Below are 20,718 nucleotides of genomic sequence, written 5' to 3' on the forward strand. Positions count from 1 at the left end.
AAGTACACGGCAGAAAGGTAACAAATCGTGGTTGTTGTCTGGATTATACGGAAACAGGTTTTCCGCAGTAAGTTTGTCTGTTACAGGCCGTCGCGACTCTTGGAGGCCACAGTTCCCAGGAACGGCACCGAACTCTGTCTAGAAAGGTTGTAAAGCGGAAGTTCAGTCCTACAGGTACCGTCACTTAGCCGCTCGCTCCTGGGCCGCACAGAAGCATGCATACATAAAGACTACCTGATGTAGTTCTCATACTCCTCTCGCGAGCTCCCTACCGTGTTCCTGTATTTAATAAATCCCCGTGAAGAGCTAGGTGTTGTGCTAGGTAGGCTCTGGGGGCGCGGGCCGGGGGGTGGGGAGGCGGGCAGATATGGGAGAAAACTCCAGGGCCCTCCGGGAGGGAGCAGGAGAATCTAACTGCCTGCCGGGCACGTGTACCCAGAGGCCTAACATTCTTTTCATGGTCAGTAAGTCCCTAACTGAAGTTACCTCCTCCTGCCCGGCTGCCAGCCTGCCCGCCTGTAATGCCTATGGAGGAAGGGCACCACTCTCCACCCCGTTGCCCTTTCCCCTTCATTCCTCATATTTTTAATCAATCACCACATCCAATAATCCCACCACTTTGAACTTTTGTCCATTCACCACTACCTCAGGTCTGGCCTCATCCTTGCATGTCTGCATTGCAAAAGTACCCTACCTGTCTAGTACCTGTCCATGCTTGTCCTTAATCTGTCCTCCCCACTGTTGCCATTTCTTGTATCCCTAAACCTATGTTGTAATCTCTGTAGGTTTCCTCTGTTAGAGGATGAACTTGAAAATAGGGATCATGTCTTGTTTTTCTATTCTGCGTTTATCCTAATTCCTACCATAGCAGTTCTCAAATTGTGGTCCATATGCCTCTGGGTGTCTCCAAGAACCTTTCAGAGTATCTGCAAAGTCAAAGCTCTTTATAATAATACTGCTATTTGCTTTTTTACTGCTGGAATTTGCCCAGATAGTGTAAAATTAGTAGTAAATGAAAACTTCTTGGGCTTTAGCAGTCATTATTCCTCACTGCCATGCACTTGCAGTAGAAAAAAAAAATTATCTATCCCTTAAGAATTGTGAATATTAATTTTATTAGAGTTTAACCATTGAGTACATGTATTTTTTAACTAGCTGTTCATATTTTGCTTGAAAGAATGACTGCCAAACTCTAGTCATTCAGACTTGGGTATTTGACAGACATTTTCTTGAAAATGAAATCAGCCTGTCCTTTTAAGGAAAACCATTAGCAATATGTTGCCAATGATACAACTAAAGGTTTTAGAGGCGCTTGGGTCGCTTACTCAATCGATTTGATTTCAGCTCAGGTCATGATCTCACAGTCATTAGACTGAGCCCCAAGTCAGGCTTCGTGCCTCCTTAAGAGTAAGAGTCTCTCTCTCCCTCTCCTTCTGACACCGTCCCCACAGTTTCTCCCTCTCTCTCTCTCTCTCTCTCAAAAAAAGAAGCTTTTAAATAAAAATTAAGAATTTTAGAAAACATATCTACCACTGTAAACTTGACAGCTTACTAATTCTTGAGACTTTTCTGCAGAGGAAAGTTTAATAACAAAAGGGTTTTGTATAATAAAGTGTGTCAACGATAAAATCTTTACGTAATTCATTGAACCAGTATTTTTTTTTGATTTTTATTTATTTATGATAGTCACAGAGAGAGAGAGAGAGAGGCAGAGACACAGGCAGAAGGAGAAGCAGGCTCCATGCACCAGGAGCCCGATGTGGGATTCGATCCTGGGTCTCCAGGATCGCGCCCTGGGCCAAAGGCAGGCGCCAAACCGCTGCGCCACCCAGGGATCCCTGAACCAGTATTTTCAAATGACCAGTGGATGATGTTGCAACATCATGCATGAGTTAAATATTTAATCAAAATACAAGTTAAACCAAAAGATTTTCTTTCTTTCTTTTTTTTTTTTTTTTCTAGATTTTCTTTGGGAGAAAGAGGGAGCTCATGCCAGGCTCCCTCCCTAACACAAGTTAGGGGGAAAGGCAGAGAGAACAAGCAGGAACATGTGGGGCTTGATCCCAGGACCCTGAGATCATGACCTGAGCTGACGGCAGAGGCTGAACCAACTGAACTACCCAGGTGTCTTGGGCCAAAAGATTTTCATAGACTAGAAAAAGTTCATTGATATACCTCCAGATTCTACATTGCAACTAACTTTTAAGATACTACCAGTTATAAAGAAAAATACCTATAATTATCTGAAAAACTTAGACACCTGGGTCTGGGACACCTGGGTGGTTCAGCAGTTGAGCATCTGCCTTTGGCTCAGGGGGTGATCCCAGGATCCAGGATGGAGTCCCACATCAGGCTCCCTGCGAGGCACTTGCTTCTCCCTCCACTTATGTGTCTACCTCTCTCTCTCTGTGTCTCATGAATAAATAAATAAATCTTTAAAAAATATATATGTATATATATATATATATACATATATTCTTGCTTTTCCAGGTATACATGTCTGTGAAGCCAGGTTTTCTTTATATACTTCAACTGAAACAGCGCACATGATTGACTACAGAAGCATGTATGAGAATTCAGCAGTTTTCCATTAAGCTAAGCATTAAAGGGATTTGCAAAAATCTGAAATAATACCAAATATCTATTTTTTTAAGAGAGAGTGAGAACGAGTAGGAGTGGGAGAGGGGCAGAAGGAGAGGGAGAGAGAATCCTAAGCAGGCTCCACACCCAGCACAGAACTCCACAGGGGACTTGATCTCACCACCCTGAGATCATGACCTGAGCCAAAATGAAGAGTCGGAAGGTAACCAGCTGAGCCACCCAGGCACCCCACTTGCTCTTTTCTTTTTATTTGAAAACATAACTATGTTTATTAAAATGCATTGTTGGAATGCCTGGGGGGCTCAGCAGTTGAGCGTCTGCCTTCAACTCAGGGCGTAATTCCCAGAGTCTGGGATCAAATTCCACATTGGGCTCCTTGCGGGGAGCCTGCTTCTCCCTCTGCCTGTGTCTCTGCCCCTCTCTCTGTCTCTCATGAGTAAATAAAATCTTACAAAAATAATAAAATGCATTGTTTATGTTAACATGGGCTTGTTATTAATAAATTTGTTTCTCCACCTTAATTTGTATTACTATAAATATGTTTAGATATAATCCACATTTTTTTAAAGTTCTTTAGGGCTCTTAATAATTTATGCAATTCTGAAAGAGTCCTGCAACCAAAAAGTTTGAAAACTGCTGACCTAGAATATGAGTTGTGGGGTTTTCAATTTTTGTTCTCTTTGGAACCACATCCCATATCATCTGTATGACCTTCCTGTTAAATGGTTTTAAAACAAAACCTTGACTCATTAAAACTCAAAGGTAGTTCTCGTTATTATATAACCATACCTTTTGCTATTTTAATGTTTTCCAAAGTGACGTTCCAGAAGCACATCATACGATGATCAGGGAGATTATTGATTCACCATGGATTCAACCCTACTATTATCTTATTAGTTGAGTATGGTAATTCACCGTTTTCCTATGCTGCCCTACTTTTCATCAGACCACTCTTATCATTATTGAAATTAGGTTTAATTCCTTATTGCGAACTGAAATGCTGAGTGATAATAAAGCATGTGTGACCAAAGCCAACATTTTTCTAAATATTTTATAAGCCTTAAATAAAAGATGCTTGATTGAAAATTAACTGGATAGTTTTGTTAGAAAATGTTTTTCTGGGATCCCTGGGTGGCGCAGCGGTTTGGCGCCTGCCTTTGGCCCAGGGTGCGATCCGGGAGACCCTGGATCGAATCCCACTTCGGGCTCCCGGTGCATGGAGCCTGCTTCTCCCTCTGCCTGTGTCTCTGCCTCTCTCTTTCCCTCTGTGTGACTATCATAAATAAATTAAAAAAAAATTTTTTTTAATGTTTTTCTTAAAAAATATGTTTTTCAGGACACCTGGGTAGCTCAGTGGTTAAGTGTCTGTCTTCATCCCAGGGTGTGATCCTAGAGTCCTGGGATCAAGTCCCACATCAGGCTCCCTGCATGGAGCCTGCTTCTCCCTCTGCCTGTGTCTCTGCCTCTCTCTCTCTCTCTCTCTCTCTCTCTCTCTCATGAATAAATAATAAAATCTTAAAAAAAAAAAAAACCTGGTTTTCTTTCTGTAATCTTTCTCAGATATATTTGGGAGGGGAAGAAGGATTATATTAAGTACAATACAGATTGCAGCCTGAATCAGTATAAATTGCAGCAATTTTTCCAGAGAGCTCTTCTCCCTCTCAGCTTGGCCTTGAGCCTCTGCTCACATTCCTATAATTCCTCATTAAGTGTTGCTCTCTGACAGGAAGAGTGATTCCCTTAAAATCCCCAAACCACACTTTGGACATATGACCTTACCTTTACACCTTTACTAAAGGATTGTAAATGACAAAGTAAAATTTTAGAACCCAAGAGAACTAAAACCATATGATACATATGACTTTCTAAAGTCCTAGACAAAAAACAAAACATTAAACATATCATGGGGACTGGGAGTTAGTACCCTTCATAGACACAGAACAGTATCTGGTTTTCCTATTGAAAGCTTACTTCTATGCTACTTCTCAATGAAGAAGTTTTCTTTATTTATTAAAAATATTCATTTGTATATTTTAGAGAGAGAGCACAGGGGGAGGAGCAGAGGGAGAGAGAGAAAGAGTCTCAAGCAGGTTCTACACCCAGCCCAAAGCCTGACATGGGGCTTGATCTCAGGACCTGAGATCATAACCTGAGCCAAAAATCAAGAGTTGCTCGCTTAACTGACAGCCACCCAGGCGACCCTGAAGGGGTTTTCCTTAATCCCTAATGTAAAAAAAAACTCCATTTCGGGGAATTCTAACCTCAAAGAAATTTATTTCACCCTAGGATCTATAGCCCACCCACCCCCAAATCCCAACCCACCCCTCCCCAAAAAAGCAGTTCACAGGACACAATTACAAACATTTCCCTGAGTCTGAATTTTTCAGTGAGAGGCAATTAAGCAAAACTATCCTGTTTGACACATCAAGTTGGCCCATCAAGTTTCTACACCTGTGGGAAATGAAATGTACATCTTCATTTCTCCTCTAGTTTTCTGGTAACTTATTGGACCAAACACACACACCCCAAGGACAAATATTTCTCAGCTCTGACACAGTGCAAGCACAAATAAAGGAAAAGGAACATTTTCCTAAATACAGCTAAATCCACACAGATTCCATTGCTCTTAATAGAGGTGGTTCTGTATGTGATTATGCAGAGAGAAGTGGTTTTCCCATTGTGCATCCTCAGGGTTTCAGACTTTCCAACTAGAGCATTTGAAATAATAATCTATTGCTGATGGATACTTTTCAGTGACACAAAAGATCTGGCAGTAACTTTGAAATTACATCTTTACAATCATAGGTCAGAGAAAATTATCACTATTTTTTCTTTGTTGCTTATACTTTGGTGTGATGTAGAAACCATTGCCTAACCCAAGGTCATGAAGATTTATGCCTATGTTCTCTTCTGTGATTTTTATAGTTTTACCTCATATTTAGGAGTTTGGTCAATTTTGAGTTAATTTTTGTATATTGATATGAGATAGGGCTTTAAATTCATTCTTTTACATGTGGATAATCATTTTTCCCAGCACCAGTTATTGAAAGTACTGTCCTTTCCCCAATGAATTACTCAACACCCTTGTCAAAAATCAATTAACTGTTAGGGTTTAGTTCTGGACTCTCAGTTCCATTCCATTGATCTATATGTCTATCCTTATTCCAGTACCAGTATTTTTCTTCTCAGTAATACACACACACATTCATAAATAAGTGTATATTTATATAAACATACAGTAATTTCTTTTAATGAGTGACTTCTAATTAACATGCCATAAATTAAAAAATGTGTCTATGTATGTATGTACCTATTTGTACAAAGCTTGGGGACTTAATAAAATAACTTTTAATGCTCTTTCAACTCTGTTAGGTAAAATACGACTCTAACAATTAATTTTGTGTATGTTTTTAGATTAACAGGATTCCATCTGCTGCCAGATGTACTTGTTCAGTAACAAGTACCAAAACTCTATTCTCACTACATTTGACCATTGATTTTGCAATTGGTGCTCATGGGTTTAAAGTTTATTGTGAAGGTAAGTGATGGTAACGTGAAAGGACCATTGCCCAGTTTATTTTTTTTTTAATTTTTTATTTATTTATGATAGTCACAGAGAGAGAGAGGCAGAGACACAGGCGGAGGGAGAAGCAGGCTCCATGCACCGGGAGCCTGATGTGGGATTCGATCCCGTGTCTCCAGGATCGCGCCCTGGGCCAAAGGCAGGCGCCAAACCGCTGAGCCACCCAGGGATCCCGCCATTGCCCAGTTTAATGTAGTTAAACCAAAATTCTCCAGGGTGGAAATGGAAGAAGAACCATCAGGAAGGAAGATACAGGGATCCCTGGGTGGCACAGCAGTTTAGCGCCTGCCTTTGGCCCAGGGCGCGATCCGGGAGACCCTGGATCAAATCCCACGTCGGGCTCCCGGTGCATGGAGCCTGCTTCTCCCTCTGCCTGTGTCTCTGCCTCTCTCTCTCTCTCTGTGTGTGACTATCATGAATAAATAAATAAAATCTTAAAAAAAAAAAAAAGGGAAGGAAGATACAGTTCATCTTATCTTAAATCTTACCCTAAGATTCACCTTCTTATTAATTATTAATATATAATAAGATGTTAGAATTAGTGGGCTTTAATGTTTTGTCACAGTGTGCCTAAACAGAGGAAGATCTTTCTTAGGAGGTGATACTATGAAATCACTATAGACCTGTAGATTAACAAAAGGAAATGAAATGTGAGAGTAACAACATGAAACAAGGCCTGATTTGATATTCAGACTCCACCTTCCTCTGTGCTCTACCTCTCAGCCAGAAAATAAACTAGTAATCTGTCTTGTTTGCAAGTTTAGAACCAAGAGGGAAAACATCCAGTAAAAGACAAGAGTTGACATCTTCCATTCCAAACCAGCCCTTTCAGTCCCACAGAGTCATGATCATTTAACACAGAGAAGAATATTGAAAAGCTCTTGAGACAGGTTTTTATTTGGAAGTTTGGTACAAAGTCATATAGCATCAAAACATGACCTAAATTTATTGATTTATAATCTTTATTTATCCCACGTAATGTGGGTACTCCTATGTTTTACCATGGAAATATTGTTTGATAATGGGGTGGTACCCTAGGTTGTGCTGAGGGTGTTAAAAACATACAGAATCTGCATTCTTGTATTTTTAAGATGTGAAAAAATTCTTATGGCAAAAATAACCTATTCTGAGGATTTCAGATACAGATCATGGACTTGTAATTTCTTCTCTATGTGATTTGACAATAAATTTTTCAGTTTATTCTTCATTTCAAGAAAAGCCCCTTCCTTACCCATAGGAATATCATACCAGATTTCAACTCACCTCCCCAGGACTATATTACCAGAATGTATCACATCAGAACTGATATCATTTTAAGAAACACAAATATAACAGAAGGGTGGTTATTTTCTAAACCACATAATTCAAAACATGAGGGCTTTTTTTTTTTTAGCTTAAATAACACAATTTAATATTCTCACATTTGTGGCTAGAATTCCCAAATCAGGATGTTTGCTGATTGAGTTCCTGGCAAGAGCTCTGTCTCTGGCTTACAGATGGTTGCCTTCTCACTGTGTCTTCACATGGTGGAGAAACTCATGGGTCTCTTCCTTTTCTTATAAGGGCACCAGTCCTTTTGGATTAAAGCCCCTCCCTTATGACCTCACTTAACATTTATTAGCTTCTTACCCGCCCTCTATCCAAATATAGTCACAGTGGGGTTAAGGGCTTCAACAAGTAAATTTTTTCTTGAATCCTGTACCTTTGTAGTAAGTTTGAAATTGAGAAGCATGAGTTTCCCAACTTGGTTATCAATTTTCAGGATTGCTCATCTGGGTCTCTCATTTCTATATGGATTTTAGGATCAGTTTATCAATCTCTACAAAAGCCAACTGTGCTTTAGTAAAGATTACATTGAATGTGTGGATCAGTTTGGGGAATATTGCCATCTTAACAACATTAAGTCTTACAATCCATGAATATAGATGCCTTTCTATTTATTTAAGTCTTCTTTAATTTCTTTGAGTGATGTAAAGTGTTGTGTTTGCAAGCCTTCCACTTCTTGTGTTAAATTTGTAAGTATTTTTTTGATGTTATACATGGTATTATACATGGGATAATTTTCGTAATTGCATTTTCAGATTGTTCACTGTAACTGTATAAAAATAGTTAATTTTTGTAAATTGATCTTGTATCCTCCTAGCTTACTAAATTCATTTACTGATTCTAGTGGGTTTTTTAATAATAGTTCATCAAAATTTTCTTTTTTTTTAATTTTTTAATTTTTTATTTATTCAGAGGCGGAAAGAGAGAGGCAGGCAGAGAGGCAGAGACATAGGCAGAAGGAGAAGCAGACTCCATGCAGGGAGCCGGTGCGGGACTTGATCCCAGGTCTCCAGGATCACACCCCAGGCTGCAGGCGGCGCTAAACTGCTGTGCCACCAGGGCTGCCCTCATCAAAATTTTCTATATACAAGATTATGTTATCTGCAAATATAGTTTTATTTTTTCTTTACCAATATGATTTCTTTTATTGCCTAATTGCCATGGCTTGAAACTTCAGCACAATTTGAATAGAAGTGGTAAGAATAGACGTCCTTGTCTTGTTCCTGAAACTAAGAGGAAAGCAATCAGTGTTTTGCCACTACGTATGATGCTAGCTGTGAGGGGTTTTGTAGGTACCCTTTATCAGATTGAGTTAGTTACCTTCTAGTCTTAGTTTGCTGCATGTTTTTATCTTGCAGAAGTATTGCTTTTTTTTTTCTGCTGAGAAGATCATGTGGTTTTTGTCCTTATTAATATGTCATTACATTGATTTTCATTTGTTGTACCAATCTTGCATTCCTGGCATAAATCCCACCTGGTCATGGTATATAATTCTGTTTATATATTGCCAGATTTGCTTTACCTGTATTTTGGTGAGGATCTTTGCATCTTTATTTGTAAGGCATATATTGATCTGCCCTTTTCTTGGGATATCTTTGTTTCGTTTTGTTATCAAGATAATACTGGCCTCATAGAAGATATTTTGATCTAATAATTTGGTTTGCTGTTTTTTGTTTTGATTGTTGTAGGTTGTCTATGCTGAGGATCAGCATGAGATTCAAATTTAATGTCTTTTCTGAGTCTTTCCCTGAACATATATACATGCTTACTGTCTAATTTTCCAGTATATGCAGTTGTTTTTGAATGTCCTAGTTTTTCATGTCTAGCTCCCAAAAGAGGAAAAGGAGAAAAATGAAGGGAGGAGGGAAGTATACCAGCCTTTTAAGTCCCAGAAAAGTCACTTCAGCCAGAGGGAGAGGGGCTACAACAATTGGAGGAGGTGCAACAATGGTCACCCGTCTTTTGTCTGAACCTCTTTGTTTAGAAGCAGCAACCAGGGGTGCCTGGGTAGCTCGGTTAAGCGTCTGACTCTTGGTTTCAGCTTGGGTCCTGATCTCAGGGTTGTAAGAGAGAGCCCCATATCAGGTTCTATGAGCCTGCTCTCCCTCTCCCGCTGCCCCTCCCTGCTCTCTCTCTCTTAAAAAAAGAAAAAAAGCGATAATCAACAAGAAGAGCTCAGATATCTGATATTTAGAGGACAGGGTCCTTTTACTGCCCCCTGGCTCCTGCAGGTTTTATGCAGCTGCTTCAGCAACCTGTGCACATTAGGAGATTGGGATGGGGAATGGTAAATATATGGGTTACTTTATTTTATTTTATTTTTATTCCAGTATAGTTAACATAGAATATTATATTAGTTTAAGATATACAACATAGTGATTCAACAATTTTACGTATTACTCAGTACTCATCAAGATAAATATACTCTTAATCCACTTTACCTATTTCACCCATCCCCCCAGCCACCTCCCCTCTGGTAATAATCCTTTCTCTCTAATTAAGAGTCCATTTTTTTATTTGTCCCTTTTTCCTCTCCATTTGTTTTGTTTTTTAAATTCCACATATGAAGGGCAGCCCGGGTAGCTCAGCGGTTTAGCACCGCCTTCAGCCCAGGGCCTGATCCTGGAGACCAAGGATCAAGTCCCACGTCAAGCTCCCTATATGGAGTCTGCTTCTCCCTCTGCCTGTGTCTCTGCCTCTCTCTCTCTCTCTCTCTCTCTCTCTCTCTGTGTGTCTCTAATTAATAAACAAAATCTTTTTTAAAAATAAATAAATTCCACATATGAGCGAAATCATATGATACTTGTCTTTCTCTGACAGGCTTATTTCATTTAGCATTATACTCTCTAGATTCATCCCTGTTGTTTCAAATGGCAAGATTTCATTCCTTTTATTGCTGAGTAATATTCCATTATATATATGTGTGTGTATATATATATATACACACACATACACATATGTATACTACTGCTTTTTTTATATATACTACTACTACTTTATCTAATCATCTATTGATGGATACTTGGGCTGCTTCCATAATTTGGCTGTTGTAAATATGCTTGTAATTAATGCTGCCATAAACATAGGGATGCGTATATCATTTAAATTAGTGTTTTTGTATTTTTTGGGTAAATACCCGATAGTGCAATTACTGGATTGAATTACTGGATCATTTGGTAATTCTATTTTTAATTTTTGGGGGAATCCCTTTTTGTACAGTGATTCTACCGGTTTACATTCCCACCAATAGTGCATCAGGATTCCTTTTTCTGCATATCCTTGCCAACACTTGCTGTTTCTTGTGTTTTTTATTTTAGCCGTTCTGACAGGTGTAACGTGTGGTTTTGATTAGCATTTCCCTGATGATCAGTGATATTGAGCACTGTTTCATGTATTTGTTGGCTATCTATGTGTCTTCTTTGGAGAAATGTGTGTTCATGTCTTCTGCCCTTTTTTAATTGGATTATTTATTTGTTTTGGTGTTGAATTGTATAAGTTCTTTTTTTTTTTAAGGTTTTATTTATTTATCCATGAGAGACACAGAGAGATGCAGAGAGAGAGGCAGAGACAAGCAGAGGGAGAAGCCAGCTCCATGCAGGGAGCCCACGCGGGACTTGACCCCGACCCTGGGTCTCCAGGATCACATCCCGGGCTGAAGGCGGCGCTAAACCGATGAGCCACCCGGGCTGCCCTGAGTTGTATAAGTTCTTTACAGATTTGGAATACTAAACTTTTTATTGAGTATGTCATTTGCAAGTATCTTCTCCCACTCAGTAAGTTGTCTCTTAGTTTTGTTGATTATCTCCTTCACTGTGCAGAAACTTTTTCTTTTGATGTAGTCCAATTAGTTTATTTTTCCTTTTGTTTCCCTGGCCTCTGGAGACATATCTTAAAAAATATTGCTATGGCCAATGTCAGAGAAGTTACTGCTTGTACTCTCTATTAGGACTTTTATGAATTCAGATCTCACATTTAGGTCTTTAAGTTTTTTGTGTGTGGTGTAAGAAAGTGATCCACTTTCAATCTTTTGCATCTAGATGTCTAATTTCTCAACACCATTTGTTGAAGAGACTTTTTTCCATTAGATATTGCCTCCTTTCTCAAGGTTTATTGACCATAAAATTATGGGTTTGTTTCTGGACTCTTATTCTGATAATCTGTGTGTTGTTTTTGTGCCACTACCATACTATTTTGATTACTACAGCTTTGTAGTGTATCTTGAAATCTGGGATTGTGACTCCTCCAGTTTTGTTTTGTTTTGTTTTGTTTTTAAGATTGTTTTGGCTATTCAGGGTCTTTTGTGGTTCTATACAAATCCAAGGACTGTTTGTTCTAGTTGTTTGAAAAATGCTATTGGTATTTTGGTAGGGATTGCATTAAATCTGTAGACTGCTTTGGGTAGTATGGACATTTTAATAATATTTGTTCTTCCAATCCATGATCATGTAATATCTTTTCATTTGTGTGGTCTTCAGTTTCTTCCTCAGTGTTTTATAGTTGGTCTTTTCACTTCCTTGGTTAATTTTATCTCTAGGTATTATTTTTGGTACAACTATAAATAGGATTGTTTTCTTTTTGGGAGGAGATTGTTTTCTTCTCTTTCTACTGCTTCATTATTAGTATTGCAAAAGATTTCTGTATATTGATTTTGTGTCCTGCAACTTGATTCATTTATTGCTTGTAGTAGTTTTTTTGTGGAGTCTTTAGGGTTTTCTATATAAAGTATCATGTCATCTGCAAATAGTAAAAGTTTTATTTCTTCCTTACCAGTTTAGGTGACTTTTATTTCTTTTTTCATCTGATTGCTGTGGCTAGGACTTCCTAGTACTTATGTTGAATAAAAGTGGTGAGACTGGACATCCTTGTCTTATTTCTGACCTTAGGGAAAACTCTGTTTTTCACCATTGAGTGTGATGTTAGATATGGGTTTTTCATATATGGCCCTTTTTGTATGGGAGGTATGTTTTCTCTAAATCTACTTTGTTAAGGGTTGTTACCATGGGAACACCTGGGTGGCTCAACAGTTGATCATCTGCCTTCAGCTCAGGGCATGATCCCAGGATCCAGGATCAAGTCTCACATTGGGCTCCCTACGAGGAGCCGCTTCTCCCTCTGCTTATGCCTCTGCCTCTCTTTCTCTCTCTCTGTCTCTCATGAATAAATAAATAAATCTTTTTTTTTAAAGGGGGGGGTTGTTATCATGAATGGATGTTGCACTTTGTCAGATGCTTTTTCTGCATCTATTGAAATGATTATATGATTTTTATTCTTTCTCGTTGATATATAGCGTCACATTGATTGATTTACAAATATTGAGTCACCCTCACATTCTGGAAATAAGTACCACTTGATTGTGATAAATGACTGTTTAATGTTTTATCAGATTTGGTTTGCTAAGGATTTTCGCATCTAGGTTCATCAGAGATGAACATACAGCCTATAGTTCAGGGGTTTTTTGTAGTGTCTTTATCTGGTTTTGGTATCAGGATAATACTGACCTCATTACATAAGCTAGTATTAAAATAAATTTGGTTTGTAACTCTTTTTTTTTCTTTCTAAATGATTTAAGAGATTAATACATTAAAAAAATTACTCTAAAAGTTAGTATTATTGTGACTTTGGCTTGTAATTCTACATTCTGTTGTCTACATATTTAGGAGATTAATGCTTTAAAAGAATTACTAGTTTATGTTTTGGGGCATACATTGTGTAAATATGTAATTTTGTGACATATAACCAAAAGGGATAGGGACAGAGCTCTAAAGGAGCAGAGTTTTTGTATGTTATTGAAGTTAAGCTGGTATAAATGCAAATTGGAATATTACAACTTTAGCATGTTAAATGTAATCCCCATAGTATAAAGAAAAAACCATAAAGAAAAAAATACCTATGGAACACAGAAGTAAATACGAAGGGAATTGAAACATTGCACAGCAAAAAAATTTTTAGCTAAACTCAAAAGAAGATTATAAGGCCGGAAATGAGGGTCAAAATGCTATATAGCATATAGAAAACAAATAGCAAAATGGTAGAAGTTAAATCTCCCATCAGTGATTATTTTAACTGTAAATTAATAAGCCAGTCACAAAAATGTAAGCACTGTGATTCCACTTATATGAAGTACTTAGTGTAATCAGAATCATAGAGACAAAAAGAATGGTGGATGTCAGGAGTTAAGGGAAATGGGGAATGGAAAGTTATCATTTAAGGAGTATAGAGTTTCAGGGTCCCTGGGTGTCTCAGTTAATTCAGCGTCTGCCTTCAGCTCAGGTCATGATCTCAGGGTCCTGGGATCAGGTTCTGCATTGGGCTCTGTGCTCAGTGAGGAGTCTGGTTCTCCCTCTCCCTCTCCCCCTTAGCCCCCCACTTGTGGATGCTCTTTCCCTCCCTCTCTCTCCCTCAAGTAAATAAATAAATATTTTTAAAAAATGAATATAGAGTTTAAGTTTTATAAGATAAAAGTATGGAAATGATCACACATGTGATGATCACATAACATTGTTCAATATATTTAACACAATTGCACTATATGCTTAAAAATGGTTGAGATGGTAAATTTTGTTACGTGTTTTAGTGCAATAAATTTTTGAAAAAAATGTTTAATGCAGCAATGTCAAGAATGTCAAGTATTGGAAGCAACCCAAATGCCAACTGCCCAACATTTTTAGACTACAGTTAACTTTTGAATAACATGGGTTTGAACTCCACGGGTCCACATATGTGTATTTTTTTTTATAAATACAGTACAGTACTGAAAATGTTTTCCTGATGATTTTCTAAATAAAATTTTCTTTTTTCCTAACTGACTTTATTGTAAGAATATAGTATATAATAGATATAACATGTAAAATATGCATTAATCAATTATATTATTGGTAAAGCTTCTGCTCAACCTTAGGCTATTAGTTGTTAAGCTTTTGGAAAGGCAAACATTTATATATGGGTTTCAACTGCATGGAGGGTCAGCACCCCAACTTCACATTGTTCAGGGTCAACTGTATTTTATTACTATGTTTCATAATGGAATATTAAACAACAGATGGAATAGTTACCAAAATATAACTATGAAGACCATATAGGAAAATGGGGGAAATATGATAAAAGTTTAATATATATTAATAGTTGCTAATTATAAAACATGTTAGAACACTATTTTGGTTTTTTTGCGTTTAATACATTATGCACTAAGTTCTCATGTATTCATGTACATGAGAACTCATGTAAAACACAACACTTTAGAAATTTTTTTTATCAGAAGGGGAAAATCAGGGCACAGATTAAATGACTTTCACAAGACCATTAGGGGCAAAGCAGGAATGCAAAATTGTTTGGTTCCAAATGTATGTATTGCACTGCTATTATATAAAACAAACTATATGCGTATGGTTATTTTTTTTTTAACATTTATTTATTTATGATAGTCACAGAGAGAGAAAGAGAGAGAGGCAGAAACACAGGCAGAGGGAGAAGCAGGCTCCATGCACCGGGTGCCCGACGTGGGATTCGATCCCGGCTCTCCAGGATCGCGCCCTGGGCCAAAGGCAGGCGCCAAACCGCTGCGCCACCCAGGGATCCCCTATGCGTATGGTTATAAACACCAAGGTAAAAGATAACTTGCAAACATTAAATTGACTGTAATGTATTAAGAGAATAGGATTATGTGACTTCATTTTTACTCTTTTTTGTAACATATACTCATTGGGGGAAAAAAATAGAAAATACAAATGAGCCAAAAAACTAAATAAATACAAGTTAGGTGTCATCTCATTCCCCCCAGATTTAACTACCATTATGTTGTTTCCTGTTTAAAAACTTATTTAACTGCTGTTTTGCCATGTTTTCAAATTAAAATATAATAAAAAATGTGCTCGCTTCGGCAGCACATATACTAAAATATAATAAAATAGAGGTATGGTACACATGATAATAAGCCAAGATAAACTGTGGAAAATTCAGCTATGATTACCTCAAGGGGCATAATAGTCATAAAGATTAACAGGGCTTAAAATATTTAAATGTTAAGTAGAATTCTATGAATGGCTGCTATTAAATGTTAAATGGAACTCTATTAATGTCTGCTATTGATTATCCTCCATATACTAAACACTTTTCTTTTGGTGACTTCTATAGAAAGTTCAGCCTGCTCTCAATTTTTCTGATTCTTCCTTTAATTCTACCAATAAGGAGGAATGGTAATATAAATGAAGGTAAGGTAAAGGTATTTACTGAATCATAGAACCCTCACAGATTTCTCTTTCTTTTCTGCAACTTTGGTACTAGGACAGTTGTGGATCTGCTCTTGCTTGGGAGATGCCACTCCTTTGGTTAGGGTAAGATAACAAAACATCCCTTGGGGTGTGGTCTTGACCTCAGACCTCAGAATTTATAACTTATTCAGAGTGCAAAATAGCCATGCCTAGTTGAGGAGCTGTCTTCTGATTTGAGACTCAGGGAGCAAGACTCCCTAGTTTTATGGGTCTGCCATGCCCGGAACCTCCAACCAGCCAGGGAATGGTACGTCTATTTAGGAGTTAGGTCTGAAAGCAACTTACGTCATTTCTACCTATGTTTCATTTGGAGAAGTCAATCACAGGAGCAACACCTAACCACAAGGGAAGCTTGGAGACGTTATCTAGTAGGATGCCAAGAAGGAACAGAAAATGGGGTCTGTTGTAGAGGTAACGGTAGCAGTTACTACATATGCCCTAACCTGATCTGGGATGAGTGGATGGATTTGGCTATGTTCTATGCTTTCAGATGAAGTTTCCTTTTGCTGTTATTTAAATTTGTCTTATTCATCATCAGCATTGTGAAAATAAGGTTAGGGACAAAAGAAACCACTCACCTGTTCCGGTTATAATCTGCTAAGATGTATCAGTAAAAAACAATCTAATTGGACTCATTTTCTATAATACTAGATACAAAGAAATAAATCAACTCTTCTTTTATGAGCTACCAACAGGCATCTTATGTCACAGAAAAGAGCCTGAGAAAATGAGGCCAAAACATAGAATCTTAAACAGGAGAAAAAGCATCCTGATACTGCTCCGTTTCTCTATGTAGTTGAAACATAAAAACTTTACAAAGCCCTCATTCTTTGGGAAAAAATATTTTTAAAAATACTAACTTCTTTAAGAATGGAAATTAGCTTCTTATCAGTAAAATTTGTTAGCTAGATAGAAAGCCAAAAGAAATGCATTTTTGTTTTGACAACATACTTTTCACAAGATAAAAATTTTTAGTGCAGATAAGTTGCTAGTTTACTTTTCTGTTACACAAATGAAACCTTTAATTGATTTCATTGCTTCAAATGTTTGTGAAAAATTATTTAGCTAAATCAGAAGAGTCAAAATAATAATTGTGAAAATTATATATAGTTTTGAATTGTATTTGTTTATGTAAATTATTCAAGAGTAAGCCTCCTAAGCTCTTTTTTGAAAGATGCATTGTATTCACAGACTCTAGAAACTACAGTTTTAATTATTCTCTTCCTACTACAGTACAATGCTAATAAACAGTTTTTGCCCTCAGAATCCAAACACAATGCAGTGTTTTCTTCCTCACTGTTAACTTAAAGCTGGTTTCATCTGGAGCTTCTTTGGCTTCAGTTGTGTAAGCTGATTTTTGTTTGTTTTAAGCTTAACTGCAATGGAAAGAGTTTTGACAAAACAGTATTTTCTTGGTCTCTAGGAATACTCATGCCCTGTTAGTAGGAATGTAAATTGGTGTAGCCACTGGGGAAAACAGTATGGATGTTCCTCAAGTTAAAAATAGAACTACCCTATGATCCAGTAATCACACTCTTGTGTATTTACCCCAAAAATACAAAAACATTAATTCAGAGGGATACATGCACCCATATATTTATGGCAGTATTATTTACAATAGCCAAATTATAGACGCAGCCCAAGTGTTCACCAATATATGAATGGGTAAAGGTGCTATGGTATAAACTACTTTTTTGACTTGTATTATTTTCAACTTACAGTGGGTTTATTGGGATGTAACCATATTAAAAGTTGAGAGAGATTTGTAGAGGATTACTGATCTTGACTCTGATTGATGTTTAACAGACCTATCCCATTCCTAATGGAGAAATGGTAGGACATTCATTTCTGTTTTTAAGCCAGCATCTAAAATGAAATTTCTCTGCTTTGTAACTCCAATGCAAGTTACTAATGACATTATTACCTATAAATCTTGGGTTGTATAAAAGCAATGTATAATAAAGAATTTTTAATGGAATCATTTCTTTTTAAAAATTATTAATCATAATTCCAAGGTAACAGAACAAGTACACAAAATAGTGTCTCTCATATTTTATTATGATAACATTAAAGTGGTAGCCATAAATTGTCAGTATCTCTTAGGAATGCATGAAAAGAGACATAACATGCAATTCTCTTATATCCAGTTTCAATTATATAAGTACATCATAAGTTTTCAGCTTTTATTATGGGTACACTGTTCAGAATTTAATTGCACATGTAAAAAGTTTTAAAGCTGTTATTTTGTCCATAATTTCATATGCTCCTATCATAGTTAGTGCCCGAGTTAGTTGGTCTCTTAAAGCAGCAGTAGTTAGTGACAAGTTGATACTTTCTGTTTTCCACTTATGAAGTGCTTGGAGGACTCTCTCACTTAATGAAACAGGGCTGAAAATTTTAAAGATAATATTATTTTATCTTACCAGTTAAGAAGATTTAAATTACTTAAATACTGTATACCTAGGTTTTCAAACCAATTTACCAGGTTGAAGTGAGGATTAAGTTATTGGTGAAGATAGTTCATATAATATTAGCACCAAGCTTGGCAAATACTGAAAGTCAGCCCCATGCCAACCCTTGTTTCCTTGTAGGAAACCAATTAACATTTAGTTCTAAGATTTACTCAAGATCTCAAAACAGTAATTATGGGGTTTTTATTCTAAGGCAGTGTATTACTGCTACAGTACTACATGCTTTATAACTTGATCTATGGGACACCTGGGTGGCTCAGCGGTTGGGCATCTGCCTTTGGCTCAGGGCGTGATTCTGGATTCCTAGGATCAGGATTGAGTCCCACATCGGACTCCCTGCATGGAGTCTGCTTTTCCTCCCTCTGCCTGTGTCTCTGCCTCTCTTTCTGTGTCTCTCAAAAATAAATAAAATTTTATTAAAAAAATAATAACTTGATCTCATGACAACTCTCTTAGGTAAATATATCCATTTTATCAGTGGAAAACTAAAGTACTGAGAAGTTAAGGAACTTATCCAAGGTCACAAAACTAGTTGTAATTTAAAGCCAAACAGTCTTCCATGAGAGCCTTTACTTTTAACCACTATACCCACATGGTTCTCAAATATATTATAAACTAAAAACAGAGTTTTTTTACAGCAAATTAAAATTCATGTTAATATAACATTTCAAAACCTTGTAATATCAAAATGATATAAATCAGAATATGAGAATAGCTTATATACCACATGTTGTTCTTCATACATACCTTTTTGTAGACATATCTGTTTCTGAGATTGCCAGGTTTAATTTTTGACACAAATATTTAAAATTTGTTATAGTGATATTATTGGCAACTATGACGAAGATCTTCTCTAGGATTTTCTCTACATTTGAACATAAAAAGAAAATTTAAGCCATTTCCTTTGAAAAACGTACTCTATTTTGAGCTTATTATTATTATATCTGGGTTCCTTACTTCTGTGCTCCTATCAAATGTCTGTGTCAAGTAAAATTGAAAAGTAAGATGCAGACCTAACATACAAACTGAAATTCGAACCATTTGTTCAATTTTGTCCAAAATCTTAATAATCAAAAACATGTAATGGCCATTTAAAAGTATATTATAAGCAACTTTAAGGTGATTTTCAAAACTTTCTTTAATTCTCTAAGGATTTGAAATTAATTTAATTACATCCTTTGATTCTAGCTTTTTAATTGTCTTCTTTATGCAGCATCATAAAAAGCCAAGTTCACATCTACTATAAATATAGTGTATATATGTATATTTTATATTCAAATCATTTATTTAATGAATGCTGGCTTAGATCTTAGACTAGATCTATTTTTGTTGTTGTTAAAGTACTTTGGGAATTTTTAAGAACTAGCAATCTCCCACCCCTCTGTAATCATCTCAGTCCCTCAGGCCAGATTGTATGTTAATGATATAAATGAAAGTCCAATATCCTAAGCAAAATTTTAAGGAAGGAATCCCATGTTCTTTGTTATTTGGAGAATAAATATATCTCCCATGATGACTTCCTCTCCTCTCTCTCAGGATGCCTGCAGTATGAGGGCACCTTGGGTAAGATATAAATGGCTAGGGTTCTCTCATTTTTGCTGACTTTGGTCTGTTGCCACCTCTATAAAATTCTGTTACTTAATAAGAATACTTTATGGATTCTTGGAAACTCCTAAATACTTTATAGAAATAATTATCATAAAATATTCCTTTTTAATGATAATAATTAGCAGGACCAACTTGGATAACAAGTTAGAACAAACAGCTACTGTGACTTTTAATTTTATCTCTTAGTTTCTTTCCATCAATGAGGCCTAAGTCTTAGAGAAACTTCTAACTGGTAGCCATGCATATGGATGTATGTTGTGACTTAAAGAGGACTGTACATTTTTAGTGACCATCTAGCTAGACTGTGAGATTATGCTGATATAAGCTCCTGATTACACAGACAAGGACATTATAGAATGATTTGGGGGTGGGGACAGTTTTGTGTATTTCCCCAAATCTGGATCCATACTAATTAAATTGATTTAATACTTCTTAAATACTCATTGAATTGGAGAACCAAAATCTGGATGACAGCTGTCACTGATTGTGACAAGCAAAGTCAGAGTCTTAGGAAAAAAGCTTAGTTGTTGGGAATTTACCCCTAAGGAAAGAATTAGTTGGTGAAATTTCCATGTGAAAGGCTTGCAGAAACTGATCTCCATCTGTCCCAGCTAAAGGACATTGAAAGAAAATGGACACGCTCTCTGAAATAATCAGGGACAATCAATGGAATACTTAAGGACAAAGAATGGAGAGTACCCACCACTGTACATAGGTGATCATAGTGGGCCAAAAGCTGATTGGCTTCAGTACAAAAGATTTAAGTACTTTCTTCAAAGCTAGATAAGAATTTTGGAACTACTACATGTGGTGATACAGATCAGAACCAGTAAAGAGATTTTTATGTGGCCTAAGTCTGGGC

General features: G+C 36.8%; 2 protein-coding genes across 2 annotated transcripts in view; one reads left to right on the forward strand and one right to left on the reverse strand.

Annotated features, from left to right (window-relative positions):
- LOC140599574 (uncharacterized) overlaps window positions 1–20,718 on the forward strand; it is a 90,520-nt gene that overhangs the window by 654 nt on the left and 69,148 nt on the right. Inside the window, exons 3-5 of the mRNA XM_072762719.1 lie at window positions 87–174; window positions 6,016–6,139; window positions 14,932–15,112. Of these exons, the coding sequence (XP_072618820.1) occupies window positions 87–174; window positions 6,016–6,020 (93 nt within the window). The 3' untranslated portion in view covers window positions 6,021–6,139; window positions 14,932–15,112. The remainder of the gene's footprint in view (window positions 1–86; window positions 175–6,015; window positions 6,140–14,931; window positions 15,113–20,718) is intronic.
- LRRD1 (leucine rich repeats and death domain containing 1) overlaps window positions 17,875–20,718 on the reverse strand; it is a 29,320-nt gene continuing 26,476 nt past the window's right edge. The window contains exons 5-6 of the mRNA XM_026003756.2: window positions 18,996–19,113; window positions 17,875–18,165 (exon numbers count right to left, since the gene is read on the reverse strand). Coding sequence (XP_025859541.1) covers window positions 17,979–18,165; window positions 18,996–19,113 — 305 coding nt within the window. The 3' untranslated portion in view covers window positions 17,875–17,978. The remainder of the gene's footprint in view (window positions 18,166–18,995; window positions 19,114–20,718) is intronic.

This window comes from Vulpes vulpes, chromosome 7 (assembly GCF_048418805.1).
Source record: "Vulpes vulpes isolate BD-2025 chromosome 7, VulVul3, whole genome shotgun sequence".
Lineage (NCBI taxonomy): Eukaryota > Metazoa > Chordata > Mammalia > Carnivora > Canidae > Vulpes > Vulpes vulpes.